Raw genomic sequence first — 25,164 nt, 5'->3', positions numbered from 1 at the left:
CCCATCCCAGCCCCATCCCTGGGTCCCTCTCCATATGTTCCCATGCAGGGGTCCCCATCCCAGCCCCATCCCTGGGTCCATCTCCATAGGTTCCCGTGCAGGGGTCCCCATCCCAGCCCCATCCCTGGGTCCCTCTCCATAGGCTCCCGTGCAGGGGTCCCCATCCCAGCCCCATCCCTGGGTCCCTCTCCATAGGCTCCCATGCAGGGGTCCCCATCCCAGCCCCATCCCTGGGTCCCCCTCCATAGGTTCCCATGCAGGGGTCCCCATCCCAGCCCCATCCCTGGGTCCCTCTCCATAGGCTCCCGTGCAGGGGTCCCCATCCCAGCCCCATCCCTGGGTCCCTCTCCATAGGTTCCCGTGCAGGGGTCCCCATCCCAGCCCCATCCCTGGGTCCCTCTCCATAGGCTCCCATGCAGGGGTCCCCATCCCAGCCCCATCCCTGGGTCCCTCTCCATAGGTTCCCGTGCAGGGGTCCCCATCCCAGCCCCATCCCTGGGTCCCTCTCCATAGGTTCCCGTGCAGGGGTCCCCATCCCAGCCCCATCCCTGGGTCCCTCTCCATAGGCTCCCGTGCAGGGGTCCCCATCCCAGCCCCATCCCTGGGTCCCTCTCCATAGGTTCCCGTGCAGGGGTCCCCATCCCAGCCCCATCCCTGGGTCCCTCTCCATAGGTTCCCATGCAGGGGTCCCCATCCCAGCCCCATCCCTGGGTCCCTCTCCATAGGTTCCCATGCAGGGGTCCCCATCCCAGCCCCATCCCTGGGTCCCTCTCCATAGGTTCCCGTGCAGGGGTCCCCATCCCAGCCCCATCCCTGGGTCCCTCTCCATAGGCTCCCATGCAGGGGTCCCCATCCCAGCCCCATCCCTGGGTCCCTCTCCATAGGTTCCCATCCATGGTCCCCATCCCAGCCCCATCCCTGGGTCCCTCTCCATAGGTTCCCATGCAGGGGTCCCCATCCCAGCCCCATCCCTGGGTCCATCTCCATAGGTTCCCATCCATGGTCCCCATCCCAGCCCCATCCCTGGGTCCCTCTCCATAGGTTCCCGTGCAGGGGTCCCCATCCCAGCCTCATCCCTGGGTCCCTCTCCATAGGTTCCCATGCAGGGGTCCCCATCCCAGCCCCATCCCTGGGTCCCTCTCCATAGGTTCCCATGCAGGGGTCCCCATCCCAGCCCCATCCCTGGGTCCCTCTCCATAGGTTCCCGTGCAGGGGTCCCCATCCCAGCCCCATCCCTGGGTCCCTCTCCATAGGTTCCCGTGCAGGGGTCCCCATCCCAGCCCCATCCCTGGGTCCCTCTCCATAGGTTCCCGTGCAGGGGTCCCCATCCCAGCCCCATCCCTGGGTCCCTCTCCATAGGTTCCCGTGCAGGGGTTCCCATCCCAGCCCCATCCCTGGGTCCCTCTCCATAGGTTCCCGTGCAGGGGTCCCCATCCCAGCCCCATCCCTGGGTCCCTCTCCATAGGTTCCCATGCAGGGGTCCCCATCCCAGCCCCATCCCTGGGTCCCTCTCCATAGGTTCCCATGCAGGGGTCCCCATCCCAGCCCCATCCCTGGGTCCCTCTCCATAGGCTCCCGTGCAGGGGTCCCCATCCCAGCCCCATCCCTGGGTCCCTCTCCATAGGCTCCCATGCAGGGGTCCCCATCCCAGCCCCATCCCTGGGTCCCTCTCCATAGGTTCCCGTGCAGGGGTCCCCATCCCAGCCCCATCCCTGGGTCCCTCTCCATAGGTTCCCGTGCAGGGGTCCCCATCCCAGCCCCATCCCTGGGTCCCTCTCCATAGGTTCCCGTGCAGGGGTCCCCATCCCAGCCCCATCCCTGGGTCCCTCTCCATAGGTTCCCGTGCAGGGGTCCCCATCCCAGCCCCATCCCTGGGTCCCTCTCCATAGGCTCCCGTGCAGGGGTCCCCATCCCAGCCCCATCCCTGGGTCCCTCTCCATAGGCTCCCATGCAGGGGTCCCCATCCCAGCCCCATCCCTGGGTCCCTCTCCATAGGTTCCCGTGCAGGGGTCCCCATCCCAGCCCCATCCCTGGGTCCCTCTCCATAGGCTCCCATGCAGGGGTCCCCATCCCAGCCCCATCCCTGGGTCCCTCTCCATAGGTTCCCGTGCAGGGGTCCCCATCCCAGCCCCATCCCTGGGTCCCTCTCCATAGGTTCCCATGCAGGGGTCCCCATCCCAGCCCCATCCCTGGGTCCCTCTCCATAGGTTCCCGTGCAGGGGTCCCCATCCCAGCCCCATCCCTGGGTCCCTCTCCATATGTTCCCATGCAGGGGTCCCCATCCCAGCCCCATCCCTGGGTCCATCTCCATAGGTTCCCGTGCAGGGGTCCCCATCCCAGCCCCATCCCTGGGTCCCTCTCCATAGGCTCCCATGCAGGGGTCCCCATCCCAGCCCCATCCCTGGGTCCCTCTCCATAGGCTCCCATGCAGGGGTCCCCATCCCAGCCCCATCCCTGGGTCCCCCTCCATAGGTTCCCATGCAGGGGTCCCCATCCCAGCCCCATCCCTGGGTCCCTCTCCATAGGCTCCCATGCAGGGGTCCCCATCCCAGCCCCATCCCTGGGTCCCCCTCCATAGGTTCCCATGCAGGGGTCCCCATCCCAGCCCCATCCCTGGGTCCCTCTCCATAGGCTCCCGTGCAGGGGTCCCCATCCCAGCCCCATCCCTGGGTCCCTCTCCATAGGTTCCCGTGCAGGGGTCCCCATCCCAGCCCCATCCCTGGGTCCCTCTCCATAGGTTCCCGTGCAGGGGTCCCCATCCCAGCCCCATCCCTGGGTCCCTCTCCATAGGCTCCCATGCAGGGGTCCCCATCCCAGCCCCATCCCTGGGTCCCTCTCCATAGGTTCCCATGCAGGGGTCCCCATCCCAGCCCCATCCCTGGGTCCCTCTCCATAGGTTCCCGTGCAGGGGTCCCCATCCCAGCCCCATCCCTGGGTCCCTCTCCATAGGCTCCCGTGCAGGGGTCCCCCTGAGGGCCGTGTGTGTTGCCGCAGGTGCGGGTTCCGGGGGGGGTTCGTGGAGGTGCTGAACCTGCACCCCGAGGTCCTGGCCGAGCTCTCCAAGCTCGTGTCCGTGCGGCTCTGCCCCCCCGTGCCCGGGCAGATCCTGATGGGAGCCCTCATGAACCCGCCCGCGCCCGGGGAGCCCTCGCACCAGCGCTACGAGGAGGTGAGGGGGCAACGGGGGGGAAATGGGGAGTAAATGGGGGGTAAAAGGGGGGCAAATAGGGGGAAATAGGGGGGTAAATGGGATGAGATGGGAATGGGATAAATGGGATGGGATGGGGATGGGACTGAATGGGGATGGGCATCACTGGGATGTGTTGGGATGCATTGGGCTGTGTTGGGATGCATTGGGATGCACTGGGATGCATTGGGCTGTGTTGGGATGCACTGGGATGCACTGGGATGCACTGGGCTGTGTTGGGATGCACTGGGATGCACTGGGATGCACTGGGATGCCCTGGGCTGCCCTGGGCTGCACTGGGATGCCCTGGGCTGCACTGGGCTGCATTGGGCTGCATTGGGCTGCATTGGGATGCATTGGGATGCATTGGGATGCCCTGGGCTGCCCTGGGCTGTGTTGGGATGCATTGGGATGCCCTGGGCTGCACTGGGATGCATTGGGATGCCCTGGGCTGCACTGGGATGCATTGGGATGCCCTGGGATGCCCTGGGCTGCACTGGGATGCCCTGGGCTGCACTGGGATGCATTGGGATGCATTGGGCTGCCCTGGGCTGCATTGGGATGCCCTGGGATGCCCTGGGCTGCACTGGGATGCATTGGGATGCCCTGGGATGCCCTGGGCTGCACTGGGATGCCCTGGGATGCCCTGGGATGCATTGGGCTGCCCTGGGCTGCACTGGGATGCCCTGGGATGCCCTGGGCTGCACTGGGATGCCCTGGGATGCCCTGGGCTGCACTGGGATGCCCTGGGCTGCACTGGGATGCATTGGGATGCCCTGGGCTGCACTGGGCTGCACTGGGATGCCCTGGGATGCCCTGGGCTGCACTGGGATGCCCTGGGCTGCACTGGGCTGCACTGGGATGCCCTGGGATGCCCTGGGCTGCACTGGGCTGCACTGGGATGCCCTGGGATGCACTGGGCTGTGTTGGGATGCACTGGGATGCACTGGGATGCCCTGGGCTGCCCTGGGCTGCACTGGGATGCCCTGGGCTGCACTGGGATGCATTGGGATGCATTGGGATGCCCTGGGCTGCCCTGGGCTGTGTTGGGATGCACTGGGATGCACTGGGATGCACTGGGATGCACTGGGATGCCCTGGGCTGCCCTGGGCTGTGTTGGGATGCACTGGGATGCATTGGGCTGTGTTGGGATGCCCTGGGATGCATTGGGCTGTGTTGGGATGCCCTGGGATGCATTGGGCTGTGTTGGGATGCCCCGGGATGCATTGGGCTGTGTTGGGATGCATTGGGATGCACTGGGATGCATTGGGCTGTGTTGGGATGCCCTGGGATGCATTGGGCTGTGTTGGGATGCATTGGGATGCACTGGGATGCATTGGGCTGTGTTGGGATGCACTGGGATGCATTGGGCTGTGTTGGGATGCCCTGGGCTGCACTGGGATGCACTGGGCTGTGTTGGGATGCACTGGGATGCATTGGGCTGTGTTGGGATGCACTGGGATGCACTGGGCTGTGTTGGGATGCACTGGGATGCATTGGGCTGTGTTGGGATGCATTGGGATGCATTGGGCTGTGTGTGGACGCCGGTGCCGGGTGCAGGAGAAGGGCGCGGTGCTGCGGGCGCTGGCGGACAAGGCCCGGCTCACCCAGGAGCTCCTGAACCGCGTTCCCGGGATCCGCTGCAACCCCGTGCAGGGGGCGATGTACTCGTTCCCCAGCATCCGCCTGCCCCCGCGCGCCTGCGCCGCCGCCCAGGTGCGAGCCATGGGCATGGGGTGGGCATGGGGTGGGGATGGGATGGGAATGGGGATGGGATGGGGATGGGATGGGGATGGGGATGGGGATGGGGATGGGGATGGGATGGGGATGGGGATGGGGTGGGGATGGGGATGGGGATGGGGATGGGATGGGAATGGGGATGGGATGGGGATGGGATGGGGATGGGGATGGGGATGGGGATGGGGATGGGATGGGGATGGGATGGGATGGGGATGGGGATGGGGATGGGGATGGGATGGGGATGGGGATGGGGATGGGGATGGGATGGGGATGGGATGGGATGGGGATGGGGATGGGGATGGGGATGGGATGGGGATGGGATGGGATGGGGATGGGGATGGGATGGGGATGGGATGGGGATGGGATGGGATGGGGATGGGGATGGGGATGGGGATGGGATGGGGATGGGATGGGATGGGGATGGGGATGGGATGGGGATGGGGATGGGGATGGGGATGGGGATGGGATGGGAATGGGGATGGGATGGGGATGGGATGGGGATGGGATGGGGATGGGGATGGGGATGGGGATGGGGATGGGATGGGGATGGGATGGGATGGGGATGGGGATGGGATGGGGATGGGATGGGGATGGGGATGGGATGGGGATGGGATGGGATGGGGATGGGGATGGGATGGGGATGGGATGGGGATGGGGATGGGGATGGGGATGGGGATGGGGATGGGATGGGGATGGGGATGGGATGGGGATGGGATGGGGATGGGATGGGGATGGGATGGGGATGGGGATGGGGATGGGATGGGATGGGATGGGGATGGGATGGGGATGGGGATGGGGATGGGGATGGGATGGGATGGGGATGGGGATGGGGATGGGATGGGATGGGGATGGGATGGGGATGGGGATGGGGATGGGGATGGGGATGGGATGGGGATGGGATGGGGATGGGATGGGGATGGGGATGGGATGAGGATGGGGATGGGGATGGGGATGGGGATGGGATGGGGATGGGGATGGGGATGGGGATGGGGATGGGATGGGGATGGGATGGGGATGGGGATGGGATGGGGATGGGGATGGGGATGGGGATGGGGATGGGGATGGGATGGGATGGGGATGGGATGGGAGCAATGGGAAATGGAGATGGGAATGGGAATGATGGGAAGTGGAGGTGGGAATGAGGAGCATGTGATATGGGATGGAAATGACGGGAAAAGGAGGTGGGGATGGGAATGATGGGAAAAGGAGATGGGAATGTGGGACAGGGTTACGTTGGAATGGGAATGATAGGAAGTGGAGGTGGGAATTGGGGACATGGGATGTGGGAATGATGGACACTGTGGGGTGGGGGTGATGGATACGGGATGTGGGATGGGAATGATGGGAAATGGAGATGGGAATGAGGGACAGGGATACGTGGGAATGGGAATAATGGGAAATGGAGGTGAGAATGGAGGACACTGGATGTGGGAATGATGGACAGTGTGGGATGGGAATGATGGGAAATGGAGATGGGAATGGGGGACATGGGGGTGTTGGAATGGGAACGGGGAGCGTGGGGTGTGGGAATGATGGGCACTGTGGGGTGGGGGTGATGGATACGGGATGCGGGATGGGAATGATGGGAAGTGGGGGTGGGAATGGGGGGCGCCGGATGTGTGGGTCCGGGCTCGGTGACCCCCCGTGCCCGCAGGCCGTGGGTCAGGCCCCGGACCTGTTCTTCTGCCTGCGGCTGCTGGAGGAGACCGGGATCTGCCTGGTGCCGGGCAGCGGCTTCGGGCAGCGCGAGGGCACCTTCCACTTCCGGTGCGCGCCAGGGGGCGCCGTGGGGCTGGACCCACACCGGGACCCCATCGGTGGTGGTTGGGGTGGACACAGGGTCTATGGGGTCTGTGGGTGCGGTGGGGCTGGGAATGAGGAGGGATGGAGCTGTGGGGCTGGGCTGAAGGTTTGGGGTCCTTCCATGGGGCTGGACCCACAACCAAGCCCCCATTGATGGTGGTTGAGGGGGACACGAGGTCTATGGGGTCTATGGTTGCGGTGGGGCAGAGCTGGTTCTGTGGGGCTGGAAATGAGGAGAGATGGAGCTGTGGGGCAGGGATGAAGATTTGGGGTCCTTCTATGGGGCTGGACCCACACCAAGCCCCCATTGGTGGCAGCCATTGAGGTGGACACAAGGTCTATGGGGTGGTGGATGAGGGACAAGGGGGTTGTTGGGTGACCAAGGAGGTGGTCATGGGTCAGAACTGGTGCTGTGGGGCTGGGAATGACAGACATGGGATCCCTCCATGGGGGTGGACCCACAACCAAGCCCCCATTGGTGGTGGTTGAGGTGGACACAAGGTCTATGGGGTCTGTGGGTGCGGTGGGGCTGGGAATGAGGAGAGATGGAGCTGTGGGGCTGGGCTGAAGGTTTGGGGTCCTTCCATGGGGCTGGACCCACACCAGGAGCCCATTGGTGGTGGTTGGGGTGGACACCGGGTCTATGGGGTGATGAATGAGGCCCCCAGGAGCTGTTGGGTGCCCCAAGGGTGGCTGCAGGCGGTGGTTGTGGGGCAGAGCTGGCGCTTGGGGGGTGCCCCACAGCTCCCCATGCCCCATAACCAGCCCCTGCCCCCCAGGATGACCATCCTGCCCCCCACCGAGAAGCTCCGGCTCCTGCTCGAGAAGCTCAGCACCTTCTACATCAAGTTCGTCAAGGAGTTCTCCTGATGCCAACAGCGCCCCACAGCGCCCCATAGAGCCCCTGGATGACCCCGATGTCCTCAGGACCCCATAATAAAGAGCTGTGACAGCACCCATGGGCGGCCCCGTGCCCCACATCAGCCCTTGGGGGTCTCTATGGGGTGGTGGGCCCCATATGGGGGGGTTATGGGGTTGGGGGGGGGATGTGGGGCTGGGTTGGGGGTTCTGCCCCCCCCGAGGGACCTCCTGGTGCCCCCCATCAGCTCCTCCCTGTGGATCCCCCCCAAGTGCCCCACTGCAGATGGGGCCACTGGACCCACAGCAGGCACTCATTAACAACCTCATTAACGACCTCATTAACAGCCTCATTAACGGCCTCATTAACAACCTCATTAACAACCCCATTAACAACCTCATTAACAGCCTCATTAACAACCCCATTAACAACCTCATTAACGGCCTCATTAACAGCCTCATTAACAACCTCATTAACAGCCTCATTAACAGCCTCATTAACAACCTCATTAACGGCCTCATTAACAACCTCATTAACGGCCTCATTAACAACCTCATTAACGGCCTCATTAACAGCCTCATTAACGGCCTCATTAACAACCTCATTAACGGCCTCATTAACAACCTCATTAACGGCCTCATTAACAGCCTCATTAACTGCCTCATTAACAGCCTCATTAGCGGCCTCATTAGCGGCCTCATTAGCGGCCTCCTTAACAGCCTCATTAACAACCTCATTAACGGCCTCATTAACAGCCTCATTAACAGCCTCATTAACAACCTCATTAACAGCCTCATTAAGAACCTCATTAACGGCCTTATTAGCGGCCTCATTAACAACCTCATTAACAACCTCATTAACGGCCTCATTAACACACTCATTAACAGCCTCATTAACAGCCTCATTAACGGCCTCATTAAAAATCATTAACAGCCTCATTAACAACCTCATTAACAACCTCATTGACAACCTCATTAACGGCCTCATTAACAGCCTCATTAACAACCTCATTAACAGTCTCATTAACGGCCTCATTAGCGGCCTCATTAACAACCTCATTAACAACCTCATTAACGGCCTCATTAACAACCTCATTAACAGCCTCATTAGCAGCCTCATTAACAGCCTCATTAACAGCCTCATTAACAACCTCATTAACGGCCTCATTAACGGCCTCATTAACAACCTCATTAAAATAACCTCATTAACAGCCTCATTAACGGCCTCATTAACAGCCTCATTAACAACCTCATTAACAGCCTCATTAACAGGCTCATTAACAGCCTCATTAACGGCCTCATTAACGGCCTCATTAACAACCTCATTAACAACCTCATTAACGGCCTCATTAACAACCTCATTCACGGCCTCATTAACAACCTCATTAACGGCCTCATTAGCAGCCTCATTAACAGCCTCATTAGCAGCCTCATTAACAACCTCATTAACAGCCTCATTAACAGCCTCATTAACAACCTCATTAACGGCCTCATTAACGGCCTCATTAACAACCTCATTAAAATAACCTCATTAACAGCCTCATTAACAGCCTCATTAACGGCCTCATTAACGGCCTCATTAACAACCTCATTAACAGCCTCATTAACAGCCTCATTAACGGCCTCATTAACGGTCTCATTAACGGCCTCATTAACAACCTCATTAACAGCCTCATTAACAGACTCATTAACAGCCTCATTAACAGCCTCATTAACGGCCTCATTAACAGCCTCATTAACGGCCTCATTAACAACCTCATTAACGGCCTCATTAATAACTGACCCCATCACTGACCCCATCACTGACCTCAGGAGCTCAGGTGGTCACCATGGGGATGTCCCCATGGGAATGGAGCTCAGGAGATCGCCAAGGGGATGTCCCCGTGGGGATGGATCTGAGGTGGTCACCATGGGGATGTCCCCACCACAATGGAGCTCCAGACATGATGTCTCCACCACATATGCTGCTGTTTTCCATCAAGATGGAGCTCAGGAGATGGTGGCACCACCACCACAGTGATGACCCCACCAAGATGGGGCTCAAGAGTTCACCATGGTGATGTCCCCATGAGGATGGAGCTCAGGACACGATGTCCCCACCACCATGGTGATGTTCCCCATCAAGATTGAGATCAGGACATCATGGTGGTGATGCCCTCATCAAGATGGAGCTCAGGAGGTGGTGTCACCACCACCATGGTGATGTCCCCATGAGGATGGAGCTCAGCAGCTCATGGAGGTGATGCCCCCATCAAGATGGAGCTCAGGAGGTCACCATGGTGATGTCCCCATGAAGGCGGTGCTCAGGACGTGATGTCCCCACCACCATGGTGATGTTCCCCATCAAGATTGAGATCAGGACATCATGGTGGTGATGACCCCTGCCAAGGTGGAGCTCAGGACATCATGGCGATGTCTCCTCCAAGATGGTGATGCCACCACCATGGAGATGTCCCCACCAAGATGGGGCTCAGGAGCTGGGGGCCCAGATCCTGTCCCGGTCCCCGTCCATGGCGTCGGCGGCGATGCTGTGGTTGGGGAGCAGCGAGGAGTGCGTGGCCATCTCCATGGCAACGGGTACCCAACCCCCTTATCTCCATAGCAATGGGCATCCAACCCCCCTATCTCCATGGCAACGGGTACCCAACCCCCTTGTCTCCATAGCAATGGGCATCCAACCTCTCTATCTCCACGGTGATGGGCATCCACCTCCTTATCTCTGTGGTTATGGACATCCATCCCCTTATCTCCATGGCAACAGGCATCCTACCCCCTATCTCCATAGCAATGGGCACCCACCCCCTCCATCTCCATGGCAACAACCCCTCTCCATCACCATCGGAACACAGGCAGGAGGCGGCTCAAATCCATGAGTTTTATTAATTCCTCAATAAAATCCATATAAAACCTGGCAAAGCCAAGGGGAGGCAGCGCCCGGAGCAGGCAGGACAGGCAGAACCCCCCCGAGATGTGGTCCTCAAGGCCTGGCTGACGTCCCATTGTCCTTCAAGTACGAGGTGGTGGCAGCCTCCTCCCCAGATGAGGTCCTCAGGGGGTGGACAAGGGGTGGGTGATGTCCCTCAAGCACAAGGCGGTGGCCTCGGGCTCTTCCTGCCCTCACCGGGTGGCCAGGATCTCCTCGGTGGCCATGCGGGCGAGCTGGTGGAAGTCCACGCACAGATACCTCCTCCAGAAGCGCCGGTCACGGCCGTAGACCTGGGCAGGGAAACAGGGGCTTCCTGCCGGGAAGAGGCAGGGAAGAGGCCGGTTGGGAGGAGAAAAGAGGCAGGAAGGGCCCAGTTCCAACCTCTCCTTCTCCTACCGATGCCATGGAAGATCCTGGCGACGGCTCTGCCGGTGAACTTCTCCTCCTGGCGGATGGCGAGGAAGTGCCGGATGTCGGCGCGGATCTGGCTCTCCCAGTCCCGCAGCTGAGGAGGACGGGGCAGGGGGAAGGTCGCATCCATCCTCCCCCTCATCCCAAGCTCATCCCCGGGCACGTGGGCCCGAGCCAGCTCCCCGAGGGAAGTGGATCCGCTCACTTTGGCACCATCGAGACCTTCCTCCTCCTCCTCCTCCTCCTCCTCCTCCTCGCGGCCACGCTCATCCCGCTCCTTCTCGAAGTAGTCGCGGAGCAGAGCCTTCAAGCGGGAGCTCCTCTGCTCTTCCTCATCCACAGGGTGAGGGCCATAGGTCTGGAAGGCCACGCTGCAGCCCAGCATCAGCCTCCTTCTGCTCCTCCTTCCTTCCCAAAGTGGGGCTACCCAACCAAGGGCTCTGATAGGGTCTTGGGGGTCTTCTCCATCCATACTCACCTCTGGAAGGCCCGGAAGCAGGCCCGGAGCTGGCCGAGGGCCATCTTCTCCCTGGCCACCACTCTCTGGTGGAGGAAGTCGCAGACAGAATCCAGCTCCTCGCTGCTGAGGTCGCCGTAGACACGGAGGTGGAAGGAGAGATCTCCAAACTCCACCAGGACCCCGCTCTTCCCATCACTGCGGCCATCTGAAGGCACCAAGGGAGGGTTGGAAACAACAATGGTCTGGGGCCCACCAAGACCTGGGGCCCACCAAGACCTGGGGCCCAGCAAGACCTGGAGCCCAGCAAGACCTGGTGCCCACCAAGACTTGGAGCTCATCAAGATCTGGAGCCCATCAAGACCTCACGACCACCAAGACCTGGAAACCACCAAGACCTGGAGCCCACCAAGACCTGGAGCCCACCAAGACCTGGAGCCCACCAAGACCTGGAGCCCACCATGACCTGGAGCCCACCATGACCTGGAGCCCACCAAGACCTGGAGCCCACCAAGACCTGGAGCCCACCAAGACCTGGAGCCCACCATGACCTGGAGCCCACCAAGACCTGGAGCCCACCAAGACCTGGAGCCCACCAAGACCTGGAGCCCACCAAGACCTGGAGCCCACCAAGACCTGGAGCCCACCATGACCTGGAGCCCACCAAGACCTCACGACCACCAAGACCTGGAACCCACCAAGACCTGGAGCCCACCATGACCTGGAGCCCACCAAGACCTGGAACCTACCAAGACCTCATGACCACCAAGACCTCATGACCACCAAGACCTCATGACCACCAAAACCTCATGACCACCAAGACCTGGAACCCACCAAGACCTGGAGCCCACCATGACCTGGAGCCCACCAAGACCTGGAGCCCACCATGACCTGGAGCCCACCAAGACCTGGAGCCCACCAAGACCTGGAGCCCACCAAGACCTGGAGCCCACCATGACCTGGAACCCACCAAGACCTCACGACCACCAAGACCTGGTGCCCACCAAGACCTGGAGCCCACCATGACCTGGAGCCCACCAAGACCTGGAACCTACCAAGACCTCATGACCACCAAGACCTCATGACCACCAAGACCTCATGACCACCAAAACCTCATGACCACCAAAACCTCATGACCACCAAGACCTGGTGCCCACCAAGACCTGGAGCCCACCAAGACCTCACAACCACCAAGACCTCGTGCCCACCATGACCTGGAGCTACTAAGACCTGCAAACCACCAAGCCCTGGAGCCCATCACGACTTGGCCCTCAGCAAGCCCAGGCCACCTGGCTGGATCCCCGTCCCGAGGAGCCCTGGTTGATGCCGGTACCTGTCCGCAGGCGCGGGTCCCACTGGAGCTGGCGCAGGGCTCGTTTCACCAGCACCACTTCCCACCCCATGGAGTCACTCAAGGAGACCACGTTGAACTCCACGGAGCCGCTGTGGACGTGCTCCTTCCCCGCCAGGCGCTCCCGAGCCAGGAACACGGCGACGGGGGGGGAGCTGAGGAGCAGGAGACACCGAAACCACGTTGGCCCCATGGTTTGGAGCCCGATCGGCACGGCCCAGGGCCTTGGTGGCCACCACGGGGGCTCCTACCTCCGAGCCACGTCCCGGAGCTGCCGGGGTCCTCCATAGCACTGGAGCCGGCACGAGGAGTAGGTGGGAGGCAGCAGCTCCAACCAGCGCCGCGGGTGAAGCTCCAAGTAGCACAGGAGGGTCTCGATGGCTGCACGAGAGGAGGTTGAGGAGCTGCTGCAGGGCTCCCAAAGGGATCTGGGGTCTCTAGGGCTGGGTATCCCCATCACCTTCCTCCCGGAGGTCCAGGGCCTCCACCGTTGCTTGGATGGGGAGGGCTCGCTCGTGCTTGTAGCACACCCGGGGCCTGCTCTGCCTTGGCCTGGCCTCCTCCTCTTCCACCCCTTCCTGCACGAGCTCGGCCATCTCAGCATCTTCCACCTCCCCGGCCTGCAATGGAGGTGTCAGCGCGGTGGCACCGGCCAGGACACCCCAAGCATCCCAACCGCTCTCCTGGCCAGATCCTTCGCCTCACCCTTATTCCCTCACCTGATTTCAGGGACTCATGGAATGCATTGGGAAGGACCTTAAAGCTCCTCCAGCTCCAGCCCCGGGCAGGGACCCCTTCCACTGGAGTGGGGGGCTCCAAGCCCCATCCAACACTGCCAGGGATGGAGCATCCAGAACTTCTCCATTCCACCCCTTCCAGTGTCCCAGCACCCTCACGGGGAAGAGCTTCCCAAGATCCCATCAACTCTTCCCTCTCCCACTTGGATCCATTCCTCCTCCTCCCATCCCTGCCTCCCTTGTCCCCAGCCCCTCTCCAGGTTTCCTGGAGCCCCTTTAGGCCCTGGAGCTGCTCTCAGGGCTCCTGGAGCTTCTCCTCTCCAGGCTGGACAGTTCCAGCCCTCCCCCCGTGCTGAGGGGTGCTTCTGGATGCTGGAGTCTGGGCTGGGTTTGGCGAAGCCGGGGGCCAGGTTCGGATCCAGCTGGGGTTCCCCTCCTCCCTGGGGCTTCTCTCCACTGTTCCCTCCAGGGTTTTTAGGGATAACTTCTGGAAGCGGTGGAACGATGAGGCTGCAGCTTCCCATGGATGTAAGTAAAGGGAGAGACCCATTTACGCACTGGGAGCTACTCTGAGGTCCCCCTCGGGCTTCTCTTCCCCATTCCATGACCACATCGCCCCGGGAAGGTTCCTCCTCACCTTGGTGACCTCTTGGTGCTTCCGGTGCAGCTCCCGGCACTTGCACGGCCCAAAAACCTTCTGCACCAGCCTCTTGACGGTGACGAAGTCCACCGAGTCCCCATGGATGTGGCGCCGCAGCTCGTGGAGGTCCCCACCCTGGCGGAGCAGGGATCAGCCTTGGCCAAGAGAGCCCCGAGAGCGAGGAGAACGCGCTCCACGCATCCCGCGTTACCTCCGGCTCCAGGAAGAGGTGGCAATGAGCGGCGGCCCCATCCCGCCCGGCGCGGCCGATCTCCTGCACGTAGCTCTCCAAGCTCTTGGGCATGTTGTAGTGGATCACCCCTCGCACGTCCGCTTTATCCAGCCCCATCCCAAAGGCCACCGTGGCCACCACGACGCGGAGGTGGCCGCTCATGAAGCGGGCCTGGACGCGGCGGCGCTCGGCGGCCGAGAGGCCGGCGTGGTAGGAATCGGCCAACTCCGCTGGGGACCGGTGCTGGAGGCTCCTCTTGCCTGAAGGAACAAGGGGAGAGGCTTCAATGGGGTTCAAGGAGTGGTTTCCATCATGAGAGCCCCAAAGGGTGATGAAATGGGGGGGGGGATGAGGAGAAGACCCTGCCCGGGGTTGGAATCGATGGGGAGGGGAGGAACGGGTGCGTTCCTCGGCTCTTTGGTTGCTGCCAAGCGTCGTCAAGCTCTGGATGGTTTGGAAATGGGTGGCAGGAGCTGGCCCGGCCTCCGCAAATAAAGCAGGATCCAAGTGATTGCAGGGAGCAGAAAGCTTCCCGGCTCGCAGGTCGGGAAGGAAAGAAGCCCGTTGAGGTGGACAACGAGGGCTAAACCCAATCTCCAGGCCTTCAGCAGCACTAAAACCAGGCTTGGAGCAGCCAACGGAGCCAGAAACCTTCCCACGAGCACAGCTCGTTCCCTATGGATTTCCTGCTCCAAGCAGGTGAGAGATCCCGGGCTCTCTCCCATTGTGGCTCCACCAGACGGGCTCTCGGGGCTGCATCCCAGTGTGGATCCCACCGAGTTGGGGCTCAGTCTCCTGACGGAGAGCGATGCCGTGCACCCACCCTGGGCCTGCTTCCCCCTGGGCGGGATTCCCTGGAGGCAGGTCCGGATGAGCGCCGCGATGCGAGCCGTCTCCTCCCGCCGCGTGCAGTACACGATGATGGAGCCCAGGGAGCCAAAGCGCTCCCCTCGGAGCAGCGAGATCAGGGCCTGAGCGGAGGAGAACCAAGGCATGGGGTGGGGTGGGAGGGACCTTCAAGCTCCTCCAGCTCCAACCACAGGCAGGGACCCCTTCCACTGGAGCAGGGTGCTCCGAGCCCCTGTGTCCAACCTGGCCTTGAGCACTGCCAGGGATGGGGCAACCCCAATCCCGATCCCAAAGGGTTTGAAGGTGCCCCAAGAAGAGGAGGGATCTTCTCTCTTAGAGAAGTGCAGAGGAGGCCATGGGGATGCTGCGAGGGCTGGAGCAGCCCTGCCCTGGAGCCAGGCTGAGAGAGCTGGAGAGGAGAAGGCTCCTGAAGGGGAGCCCTGAGAGCAGCTCCAGGGCCTAAAGGGGCTGCAGGAAACCTGGAGAGGGGCTTGGGACAAGGGAGGCAGGGATGGGAGGAGGAGGAACGGCTCCAAGTGGGAGAGGGAAGAGTTGATGGGATCTTGGGATGAAGCTCTTCCCCGTGAGGGTGCTGGGACACTGGAAGGGGTTGAATGGAGAAGTTCGGGATGCTCCATCCCTGGCAGTGTTCAAGGCCAGGTTGGACACAGGGGCTTGGAGCACCCTGCTCCAGTGGAAGGGGTCCCTGCCCGTGGCAGGGGTTGGAGCTGGAGGAGCTTTAAGGGCCCTCCCAATCCATTCCACAATCCCATGATCCAGCATCACCGCAACAAATCCCGTTCCCTTGTCCCTACCTCATCCCTGTCCCTGTCCATGGAGACGGAGAGGAGCAGGTTCGGCGGCACAGCGGCCGAGTGCACCGTTATCCCTTCCTCGGGTGGGATCCCCAGGTGCTGGACCACATCCCGCGCCGTGGCCAAGGTGGCCGTCGCCGTCAGCCCCAGGAAGCAGCGGACCCCCAGGCGATCCCGGAGAACCTGGCGGGAAGGGGAGAGGAAAGCTTGGACGCCTGCCGGCTTCCCAGTGCCTTGGGATGGGGTCTCCCTTTGTCTCACAGTATCACAGTATCACAGTAGGTTAGAGATTGGAAGGGACCTCAAAAGCTCATCCAGTCCAATCCCCCTGCCAGAGCAGGAACACCTAGATAAGATTACACAGGAATGTGTCCAGGCGGGTTTTGAATGTCTCCAGAGAAGGAGACTCCACAACCTCCCTGGGCAGCCTGTTCCAGTGTTCTGTCACCCTCACTGAGAAGAAGTTTCTTCTCAAGTTTAAGTGGAACCTCTTGTGTTCCAGTTTGTACCCATTACCCCTTGTCCTATCATTGTTTGCCATTGAGAAGAGCCTGGCTCCATCCTCGTGACACTCCCCCTTTATATATTTATATACACTAATAAGGTCCCCCCGCAGTCTCCTCTTCTCCAAACTATAGAGACCCAGCTCCCTCAGCCTTTCCTCATAAGGGAGATGCTCCACTCCCTTAATCATCTTTGTCGCCCTGCACTGGACTCTCTCCAGCAGGTCCCTGTCCTTCTTGAACTGAGGGGCCCAGAACTGGACACAATATTCCAGATGCGGTCTCACCAGGGCAGAGTAGAGGGGAAGGAGGACCTCTCTCGACCTACTGACCACCCCCCTTCTAATGCACCCCAGGATGCCATTGGCCTTCTTGGCCACAAGGGCACATTGCTGGCTCGTGCTCATCCTCCCATCCACCAGGACCCCCAGGTCCCTTTCCCCTTCACTACTTTGCAGCAGGTCAACCCCCAACCTGTACTGGTCCATGAGGTTGTTCCTCCCCAGATGCAGGACTCTGCACTTGCCCTCGTTGAATTTCATCAAGTTTCTCCCTGCCCAACTCTCCAGACTTGTCTCCCACCTTGCAGAGCCGCAGGTAGCAGGGGCGGAAGTTGTGGGACCACTCGGAGACGCAATGGGCTTCATCGATGCAGGCGAAGGCCACGGGCGGCAGCCGGTCCGCGGAGGGCAGGAAACCACCTCCGGCTCCACCGCCACCAACCAGAGCTTCCGGGGAGAGCAGCAGGATCTGCACCTGGCCCTGCCTCACCTGCGGAGCACAGCGGATCCAGGAGCCCCATCCGGCACAACGGGAACAGGGTGGTGGGACCCCGGCACCGTTGGTGTTCCTCACGGGGCACACGAGGGTCTCCAGGGAGGATCTGTAGCTTCTCACCTTCTCCATCACGGCTTCCCGCTGGGATTTGGGCATGTTGGAGTGGATGCAGACGGCCTTCAGGCACCGGGGAAGTCCCGAGACCTGGAAGGGAAACACGTTCCCGACACTGGTCCAGGGGGACTCGGACACCTCCCCTATCCCGGCTGGAAGAACCGGGACATCCGACCTGATCATCCATGAGGGACACCAGAGGGGAGATGACCAAGGTGATGCACTTGGAGCGCTTGTGGTAGAGGTAAGCGGGGAGCTGGTAGCAAAAAGACTTCCCCATCCCTGTGGACAGCACCACCAAGGTGGAGAGACCTGGCAGAACAAAGCGGACGGGGACAACCTCGAGCCCTTGGGCTCCCGGTGCCCGTCGGGGGCAGAGGAAGAGGAGGAGGAAGGAAACCCACCAGAGAGGATCCTCATGATGGCCACCTCCTGGCCGGGCCGGAAGGAGCCGTAGCCCAAAGCCCTCAGAGCCTCAACCACCTCCTCTGGGGTCTCTGCAGGGGACCACAGGGGCTTAGGGGAGGACCAGAGGCCCAAACCCACCCAAGCCATGGCTGGAGCATCCCTTGGAGCCCTACCTTGCACCTTGCCCTCTGGTCCGAGGCTGTAGAGGGGCTCCATGGGCGCCGGTGGAGCTGGTGGCTCATACGATGGCCTCCAACCATCCAGGGGAGCCGCTGCCTCCAAAATCCCATTGGATCTTCCCAGGTTGCTGCCTCCGCTCTCTGCTGGGGTTGAAGGCAGCGGCTGGGACCTGCAGGCAGCGTTTCCCCCCCCGCAGGGTGCTCCTGGAGCAGACCCGCGCCAGCATCATCCCGAACCACAGGTAGATCCCTCTGGGATAAAGGAAACCATTGCACGTCTCCATGGGTTCATCCCAAAGCCAGGGCCTCACCAGAGAGCTCTGGGCAGAAGGTGTTGGTCCTGCGAGCCACCTCCTCCAACGTGGGCAATGGAGCTTCCTCCTCCTCCTCCTCCTCAGGAGCAGGGCCGCTCTTCTCCACCTCTCTGGCAGCTCCTGGGGGGAAATGGGTCTCTCCCTTTACTTACATCCATGGGAAGCTGCAGCCTCATCGTTCCACCGCTTCCAGAAGTTACCCCTAAAAACCCTGGAGGGAACAGTGGAGAGAAGCCCCAGGGAGGAGGGGAACCCCAGCTGGATCCGAACCTGGCCCCTGGCTTCGCCAAACCCAGCCCAGACTCCAGCATCCAGAAGCACCCCTCAGCACGGGGGGAGGGCTGGAACTGTCCAGCCTGGAGAGGAGAAGCTCCAGGAGCCCTGAGAGCAGCTCCAGGGCCTAAAGGGGCTCCAGGAAACCTGGAGAGGGGCTGGGGACAAGGGAGGCAGGGATGGGAGGAGGAGGAACGGCTCCAAGTGGGAGAGGGAGGAGTTGGATGGGATCTTGGGAAGTTCTTCACTGTGAGGGTGCTGGGACATGGGAAGGGGTTGAAGGGAGAAGCTGTGGCTGCCCCATCCCTGGCAGTGTTCAAGGCCAGGTTGGACACAGGGGCTTGGAGCAAGCTGCTCTAGTGGAAGGGGTCCCTGCCCGCGGCACTGGATGAGCTTTAAGATCCCATGCCATGCCATGCCATGATTCCATGGTTACCTTGGCCCCGGCACGCCGATGCCCAGTGCCCTGTCCCACCACAACGGAAGCAGACGTCAGCGCTTCGGTCCACGGCTCCACCTCCTCCAAAGCAGCCCGCCTTCTTCCGCCACTTCTGCTTCCACACCTGCAAGGCAGGGCCAGGCCACGTCACGGTTGGCACCTTCCCAACGCATCCACGGTCGATCCCATCGGATATCTGGGGGTTTCAGGGTCTCCAGGAGGATCTGCTCCAGGATCCCGCTGGGCATCACGGTGGGAGCGAGTGCTCGCTGGCTCCCTGCGTCTTCCTTCATACAACGGGGGTTTCCAGCCCTCAGGAATTCCATCCACCAGCTCCCTCAGGACCTATGGATACCGCTCCTCAAGTCCCATGGACCTGTGCACCTCCACGTTCCTCGGATGTGCTCGATCCTGGTCAAGGTTGCAGGAGGTGATGGGCTTGTCGGGTGCGACCAATCCATGTTTCCATCTCCCAATCCCAATCGCATCCTTGATTCCCTTACGATATCCCGCAGGATTCCCCCCAGAACCCTCCAGTGAGACTGATGGGCTGCTCACTGCCCCTTCTTGGCAGACCGGCGTGAGCATCAACCTCCCTCCAGTCCTCCGGAACAGCCCTGGATCCCCAGAACTCCTCAAAGCCTACGGAGCAACGACTTTGGGATACGATCCCAACGGATTCCATGCGACTGAATGAGGAGATCCTAAAGAAACCCTGGGTTTGGGGGGCAGAGCTGGCGCTGGAGAAGCCAAGCGGCCTCCTCAGCAGCCACGGGGGATGCGGGGAGCCCCCAGCTTGGGCTTTACCTGCTTGCGGAGGCGATTCCCTCGCAGGGCAAAGCCTCGCACGTGGGACCGGCTCTGCAGGTTGAGCCGGACAAAGTTCCCTCTGCTCCGGGGAAACGCTCTGCAAGGAGAGGAAGGTGGGAAGGGACCTCCCTGCCTGCGCCCAGGGCACTCCTGAGAGCCATCGAGTGCCCCAAAGGAGGGCTCTGAAGGAGGCATCTCCCTGTCTTCGGTCCTTTCCCGGTGGCCAAAGGTGGGGGAGATGCTCGGGGGGAGGCGGGAGGAGCACAGGGATGAGGACAGAAGAACACCAGGTTAAAAGGAAGGCCCTCAGCATCCTCCTCCAGCACAAGAGGGACGTGGAGCTGCTGGAGCGAGGCCAGAGGAGGCCGTGGAGCTGCTGCGAGGGCTGGGGCAGCTCTGCTGTGGAGCCAGGCTGAGAGAGCTGGGCTGGGGCAGCCTGGAGAAGAGAAGGCTCCTGAAGGGGAGACCTGAGAGCAGCTCCAGTGCCTAAAGGGGCTGCAGGAAACCTGGAGAGGGGCTTGGGACAAGGGAGGCAGGGATGGGAGGAGGAGGAACGGATCCAGCTGGAAGAGGGAAGAGTTGATGGGATCTTGGGATGAAGTTCTTCCCCGTGAGGGAGGGTGATGGGACACGGAGATGGAGGGAAGGGAGAAGCTGTGGCTGCCCCATCCCTGGCAGTGTTCAAGGCCAGGTTGGACACAGGGGCTTGGAGCCCCCTGCTCCAGTGGAAGGGGTCCCTGCCCATGGCAGGGGTTGGAGCGGGATGAACGCGGACCCCGGGACACCATCAGATGGCTCCTACCTGGCAGCGATGACTTTGCGGGTGGATCTGGGCTTCTCCTCCTCCTCCACCTCTCCCAGGAGGTTCTCCAAGGGCTCCATCACCTTCCGGAGCTCCTTTGGGGCCTCCTTCTGCTCTTCCTCCTCCTCTTCTGCCTCTTTGCTCTTCTTCTTCCTCTTCCCCCCATTGCCAGCACCAACGGCTCCCTCGGCCGAGCCCTGGTGGCAGCGCGGGCGCTTTGCCGGAGCCTCCGCTCCCTGCCCACCACCTCCCCGTGGCCTTTTCCTATTGGACTCTCCCCCTGGTTCCCCTCCACCTCCTTCCTCCTGCTTCAGGGGGGCACAAACGCCTTCTCCTTGCTCCCCCTCCGCCGCCTTTGTGCCCTCAGCCACGGGTGCCCCTTGGCACCTGCGGAGCCAGGCGGGATCCAGCGAGCCCAGCGTCTGTGCCACCGTCTCCTTCAGCTCCTGGAACCTATTCCTGGCCTGAGGAGCTTGGGAAGGCTTCGAGCCCGCAGCCAGGATGAGGGGCGCCAGCCCCGACACCGACGGAGGGAGGAGGAGATCTCCGGCCTCGGCGTCTTCCCCTGGGGAAGGCTCCATTGGCGCCGGGGACGTGGCTTTGCCCTGGCTCTTCTGGAGCTTGGGGACAAGCGGGGTCTGCCTGGGAGCCGGGGCTCTCCGTGGGGTCCGGGGGGGCTCCTGGGCACGGAGGGAAGGACAAAGAGGCCTCAGATCCCCCTCCAAAGCATTCCCCATCCAAACCAGCATCTCCCACCCTTTGCTCATCGCTATGGAAGGAAGGGGCCGTCATCCTGGGGCCCCCAAAGAGCGGGGAGAGGGTCAGGAGCAGCTCCAGCCTCGAGCCATGACCAACGCTGACCTTCCCAGCAGCTCCCAGCTTGGATTTCAGCTTCATCCCATAGGATTGCACCAAGGTCTTGGGCACGGGGTGGCTGCGGCGCGGGGCCTTCGGCTGCCGGTTGAGGTGGGAGCCCCAGCAGCCAGAGTCTGGCACCTGCGAGGACACCGGGAACACTCGATCCCAACGGCTGCATCCCCAACCGTGTCCAATCCCAAACCTTTCCATCCCCACGCCTGGAATTCTGCCCCGGAGAGGAGCTCAGATGCACCCCAAAGGAAAGGAGCAGGGGAACAAGCTCCTCTGATGGCATCTGTTGGCCACCGGAAGAACTTTGGGGATGGGGAGAGCATCCCATGGGAATCTCCTGAGCACAGGGGTTGCTCCTCCAGTACCTGCTCTGGGGCTGGAGGCTCCTGGGCTGCCGGGGGGCCGGGCTGGGCAGGATCCGCCTCCACTCTTTGCTGTTTCAGCATCCTGTATTCCTTGTAAAGGCCTGTGAGAGGTCACCGTGCAGTCAGGGAATGCTTTGGGTTGGGAGGGACCTTGAAGCTCATCCCACGGGCAGGGACCCCTTCCACTGGAGCAGGGTGCTCCAAGCCCCTGTGTCCAACCTGGCCTTGAACACTGCCAGGGATGGGGCATAGAATCACAGAATGGTTTGGGTTGGAAAGGACCTTGAGATCATCCAGTTCCAACCCCCCTGCCATGGGCAGGGACACCCCACACTAAACCATGGCACCCAAGGCCTCATCCAGCCTGGCCTTGAACACCGCCAGGGATGGAGCATTCACAACCTCCCTGGGCAACCCATTCCAGTGCCTCACCACCCTCTCAGGAAAGAATTTCTTCCTTAGATCCAATCTAAACTTCCCCTGTTTCAGTTTGAACCCGTTACCCCTTGTCCTGTCACTACAGTCCCTGATGAAGAGTCCATCCCCAGCATCCTTGTAGCCCCCTTCAGACACTGGAAGCTGCTCTGAGGTCTCCACGCAGCTTCTCTTCTCCAGGCTCAACAGCCCCAACTTTCTCAGCCTGGCTCCATAGCATCCCAAACTTCTCCCTTCAACCCCTTCCCGTTTCCCACCACCCTCATGAGGAAGAACTTCCCAAGATCCCATCAACTCTTCCCTCTCCCACTTGGAGCCCTTCCTCCTCCTCCCATCCCTGCCTCCCTTGTCCCAAGCCCCTCTCCAGGTTCCCTGCAGCCCCTTCAGGCCCTGGAGCTGCTCTCAGGGCTCCCCTTCAGGAGCCTTCTCTCCTCCAGGACCCAGCTGGGCACCTCCAGCCCTGCAGCACCCACACGAGGAGCCCAGAAGCCCGCGGGCGCCCACCACGTCCATGGGGTGAGCTGGGCACACTCACGTCGCGTGTCCTCCGGAGCTGCCTTGATGTCGGCCTGCAAAGGGAACACATCGGGAATCACTGGTGGAGGCCATGGAATGGATTGGTCCCGTTTTCTGCTCCTGGGAATGAGGGGAAAGGGAGCCCTTCTGCTGCTTTTCAATGAGTGTCCACGTTGGACACGGGGCCTTGGAGCGCCCTGCTCCAGCGGAACGGGTCCCTGCCCCTGGAGGGGTTGGAGCTGGAGGAGCTTGAAGGCTCTTTCCAACCTGAAGCCTTCCATGGCTGTACAGAATGGGATCGGGGGGGGGTACGCTCGCTCCTGGCCCTGGGGTCTCCGTTCTCCTGCGATTCCATGCGTGGAAAAGGTAGGAATGATTCGTGTCAACACTCGGGAACCCCTTGTGACCACTGTGCTTTGTGTGAGCTATACAGAAACGATCCTGGTGTTGGTGATGTCAGCACAAGGACGAAAGGGAAGAAGACACAAAGCAATAATGCATTCACTCAATGGGTTAAGCGCTGGCATGGTTGGGCGACCAAGAGCCGCCTCCTGCCACAGGATGTTGTGGAACTTCGGGACTGAGCAAGCAGACACACAAGGTGTGGAACAAACAAAGCTAAGACCGTGGTTAAGCTTGTAACAAAGGGCTCCCTGTTAATGCACTACCAAGGAGGCCGGCGACCTCCTCGAAGAAGTTCCTTCACCAAAAGGAAGACCTCAGCATCAAGAGAAGAACAATGAAAAGAAGCCGATGACACCAAGCTGTGTGGTTCAGTTGATACGCCAGAGGGAAGGGATGCATCCAGAGGGACCTCGACACGCTTGTGAGGTGGGCTGATGCCAACCTGATGAAGTTTAACCATGCCAAGTGCAAGGTCCTACACCTGGGTCAGAGCAATCCCAGGCACAGCTACAGGTTGGGCAGAGAAGAGATTCAGAGCAGCCCAAGGAGAAGGACTTGGGGGTGTTGGTCGATGAGAAAATGAACATGAGCCGGCTGCAGTGTGCGCTCGCAGCCCAGAAAGCAACCGTATCCTGGGCTGCATCAAGAGGAGCGTGACCAGCAGGTCGAAGGAGGTGATCCTGCCCCTCTGCTCTGCTCTCGTGAGACCTCACTTGGAGCATTGTGTGCAGTTCTGGTGTCCTCAACATAAAAAGGACATGGAACTGTTGGAACAAGTGCAGAGGAGGCCACGAGGATGAGCAGGGGCTGGAGCAGCTCCTGTATGGAGCCAGGCTGAGAAAGTTGGGGCTGTTCAGCCTGGAGAAGAGAAGCTGCGTGGAGACCTCAGAGCAGCTTCCAGTGTCTGAAGGGGCCTACAAGGATGCTGGGGATGGACTCTTCATTAGGGACTGCAGTGACAGGACAAGGGGTGATGGGTTCAAACTGAAACAGGGGAAGTTTAGATTGGATCTAAGGAAGAAATTCTTTACTGAGAGGGTGCTGAGGCACTGGAATGGGTTGCCCAGGGAGGTTGTGAATGCTCCATCCCTGGCGGTGTTCAAGGCCAGGTTGGATGAGGCCTTGGGTGCCATGGTTTAGTGCGGGGTGTCCCTGCCCATGGCAGGGGGGTTGGAACTGGATGATCTCAAGGTCCTTTCCAACCCTGACTATTCAATGGTTCTAAGCCACGTTGGTGTCCGGGTGAAGAGGACAAGGAGATTGGACAAGGGGACCCAGGACCAAACCCCAAAGATCCCGGCGTGCGTCTTGCGTGTGGCCTCTTACCCTTAACCCAGCTGAATGAAATAACGGGAATCGCGGCTGAGGTTTTATAATTCATGGAATCAACGCGGCTGCAGAAGGGCTTTAAGCTCATCCCGTCCATCCCCTGCTCCTTGGGAGCAGAGCCCGGCCCCTCCCGGCTCCATCCTCCTGCCAGGCGCTTGCAGGGAGCCATCAGGTCCCCCCTGAGCCTTCTCTTCTCCATCAGAACCCCCCCGCTCCCTCTCCCGTTGCCCATCACAGGATGCGGATGTGCACGAGGTAACCCACAGGGAACCCTCATGGGATGCTTTGGGATGAAGGGACCGGAAAGCTCCTCCAGCTCCAACGCCTGCCGCGGGCACGGACACCCCCATTAGAGCAGGGTGCTCCAGCCCCGATCCCCTCTGGATCCCCTCCATCACGGTACCTGCCCGGGCTTCCTCCGCCGCTCCCGCACGAACTCCGCTTCCCATCGCTTCAGCAGCGCCTTCACCTCCCGCAGCCGCTCCATGGGGCCGGGGCCCGGCGGCTCCGGAGCGGGGTGAACGCGGCCGCCCCGGGAATGGGGGTCCCGGGCCGGGGTAGACGTGGCCGCCCGGAGCCCCCCGGACCTCAGAGCGGGGACCGCGCGGGCCTCTCGCTC

The 25,164-nt window shown here is 61.3% G+C and overlaps 2 protein-coding genes across 2 annotated transcripts in view; one reads left to right on the top strand and one right to left on the bottom strand.

Moving 5' to 3' along the window:
• The window catches only part of GPT (glutamic--pyruvic transaminase), a gene marked incomplete at both ends in the record, with an annotated part of 31,538 nt that extends 23,938 nt beyond the window's left edge, over positions 1 to 7,600 (top strand). The window contains 4 exons of the mRNA XM_080610529.1: positions 2,995 to 3,169; positions 4,748 to 4,903; positions 6,582 to 6,694; positions 7,510 to 7,600. Of these exons, the coding sequence (XP_080466655.1) occupies positions 2,995 to 3,169; positions 4,748 to 4,903; positions 6,582 to 6,694; positions 7,510 to 7,600 (535 nt within the window). The remainder of the gene's footprint in view (positions 1 to 2,994; positions 3,170 to 4,747; positions 4,904 to 6,581; positions 6,695 to 7,509) is intronic.
• Positions 7,601 to 10,558: 2,958 nt separating this feature from the next.
• On the bottom strand, positions 10,559 to 25,032 carry RECQL4 (RecQ like helicase 4; the record flags this gene model as incomplete). Its single annotated transcript, XM_080609755.1, has 23 exons — positions 10,559 to 10,827; positions 10,911 to 11,296; positions 11,404 to 11,590; positions 12,716 to 12,888; positions 12,985 to 13,114; positions 13,194 to 13,353; positions 14,108 to 14,245; positions 14,322 to 14,602; positions 15,166 to 15,313; positions 16,007 to 16,189; positions 17,092 to 17,280; positions 17,407 to 17,490; positions 17,576 to 17,712; positions 17,805 to 17,897; positions 17,982 to 18,131; positions 18,299 to 18,421; positions 19,011 to 19,137; positions 19,821 to 19,920; positions 20,626 to 21,305; positions 21,487 to 21,621; positions 21,861 to 21,961; positions 22,831 to 22,864; positions 24,949 to 25,032. The coding sequence occupies 23 exons, from the start codon at positions 25,030 to 25,032 to the stop codon at positions 10,706 to 10,708; spliced, it is 3,945 nt and encodes a 1,314-aa protein (XP_080465881.1). The 3' UTR covers positions 10,559 to 10,705.
• Positions 25,033 to 25,164: the final 132 nt, after the last annotated feature.

The sequence above is a fragment of the Psittacula echo genome, assembly GCF_963264785.1.
Source record: "Psittacula echo genome assembly, chromosome: 2".
NCBI lineage: Eukaryota > Metazoa > Chordata > Aves > Psittaciformes > Psittacidae > Psittacula > Psittacula echo.
The sequence above is the reverse complement of the archived record's forward strand: the minus strand, read 5'-3'. Positions and strand labels throughout refer to the sequence as shown.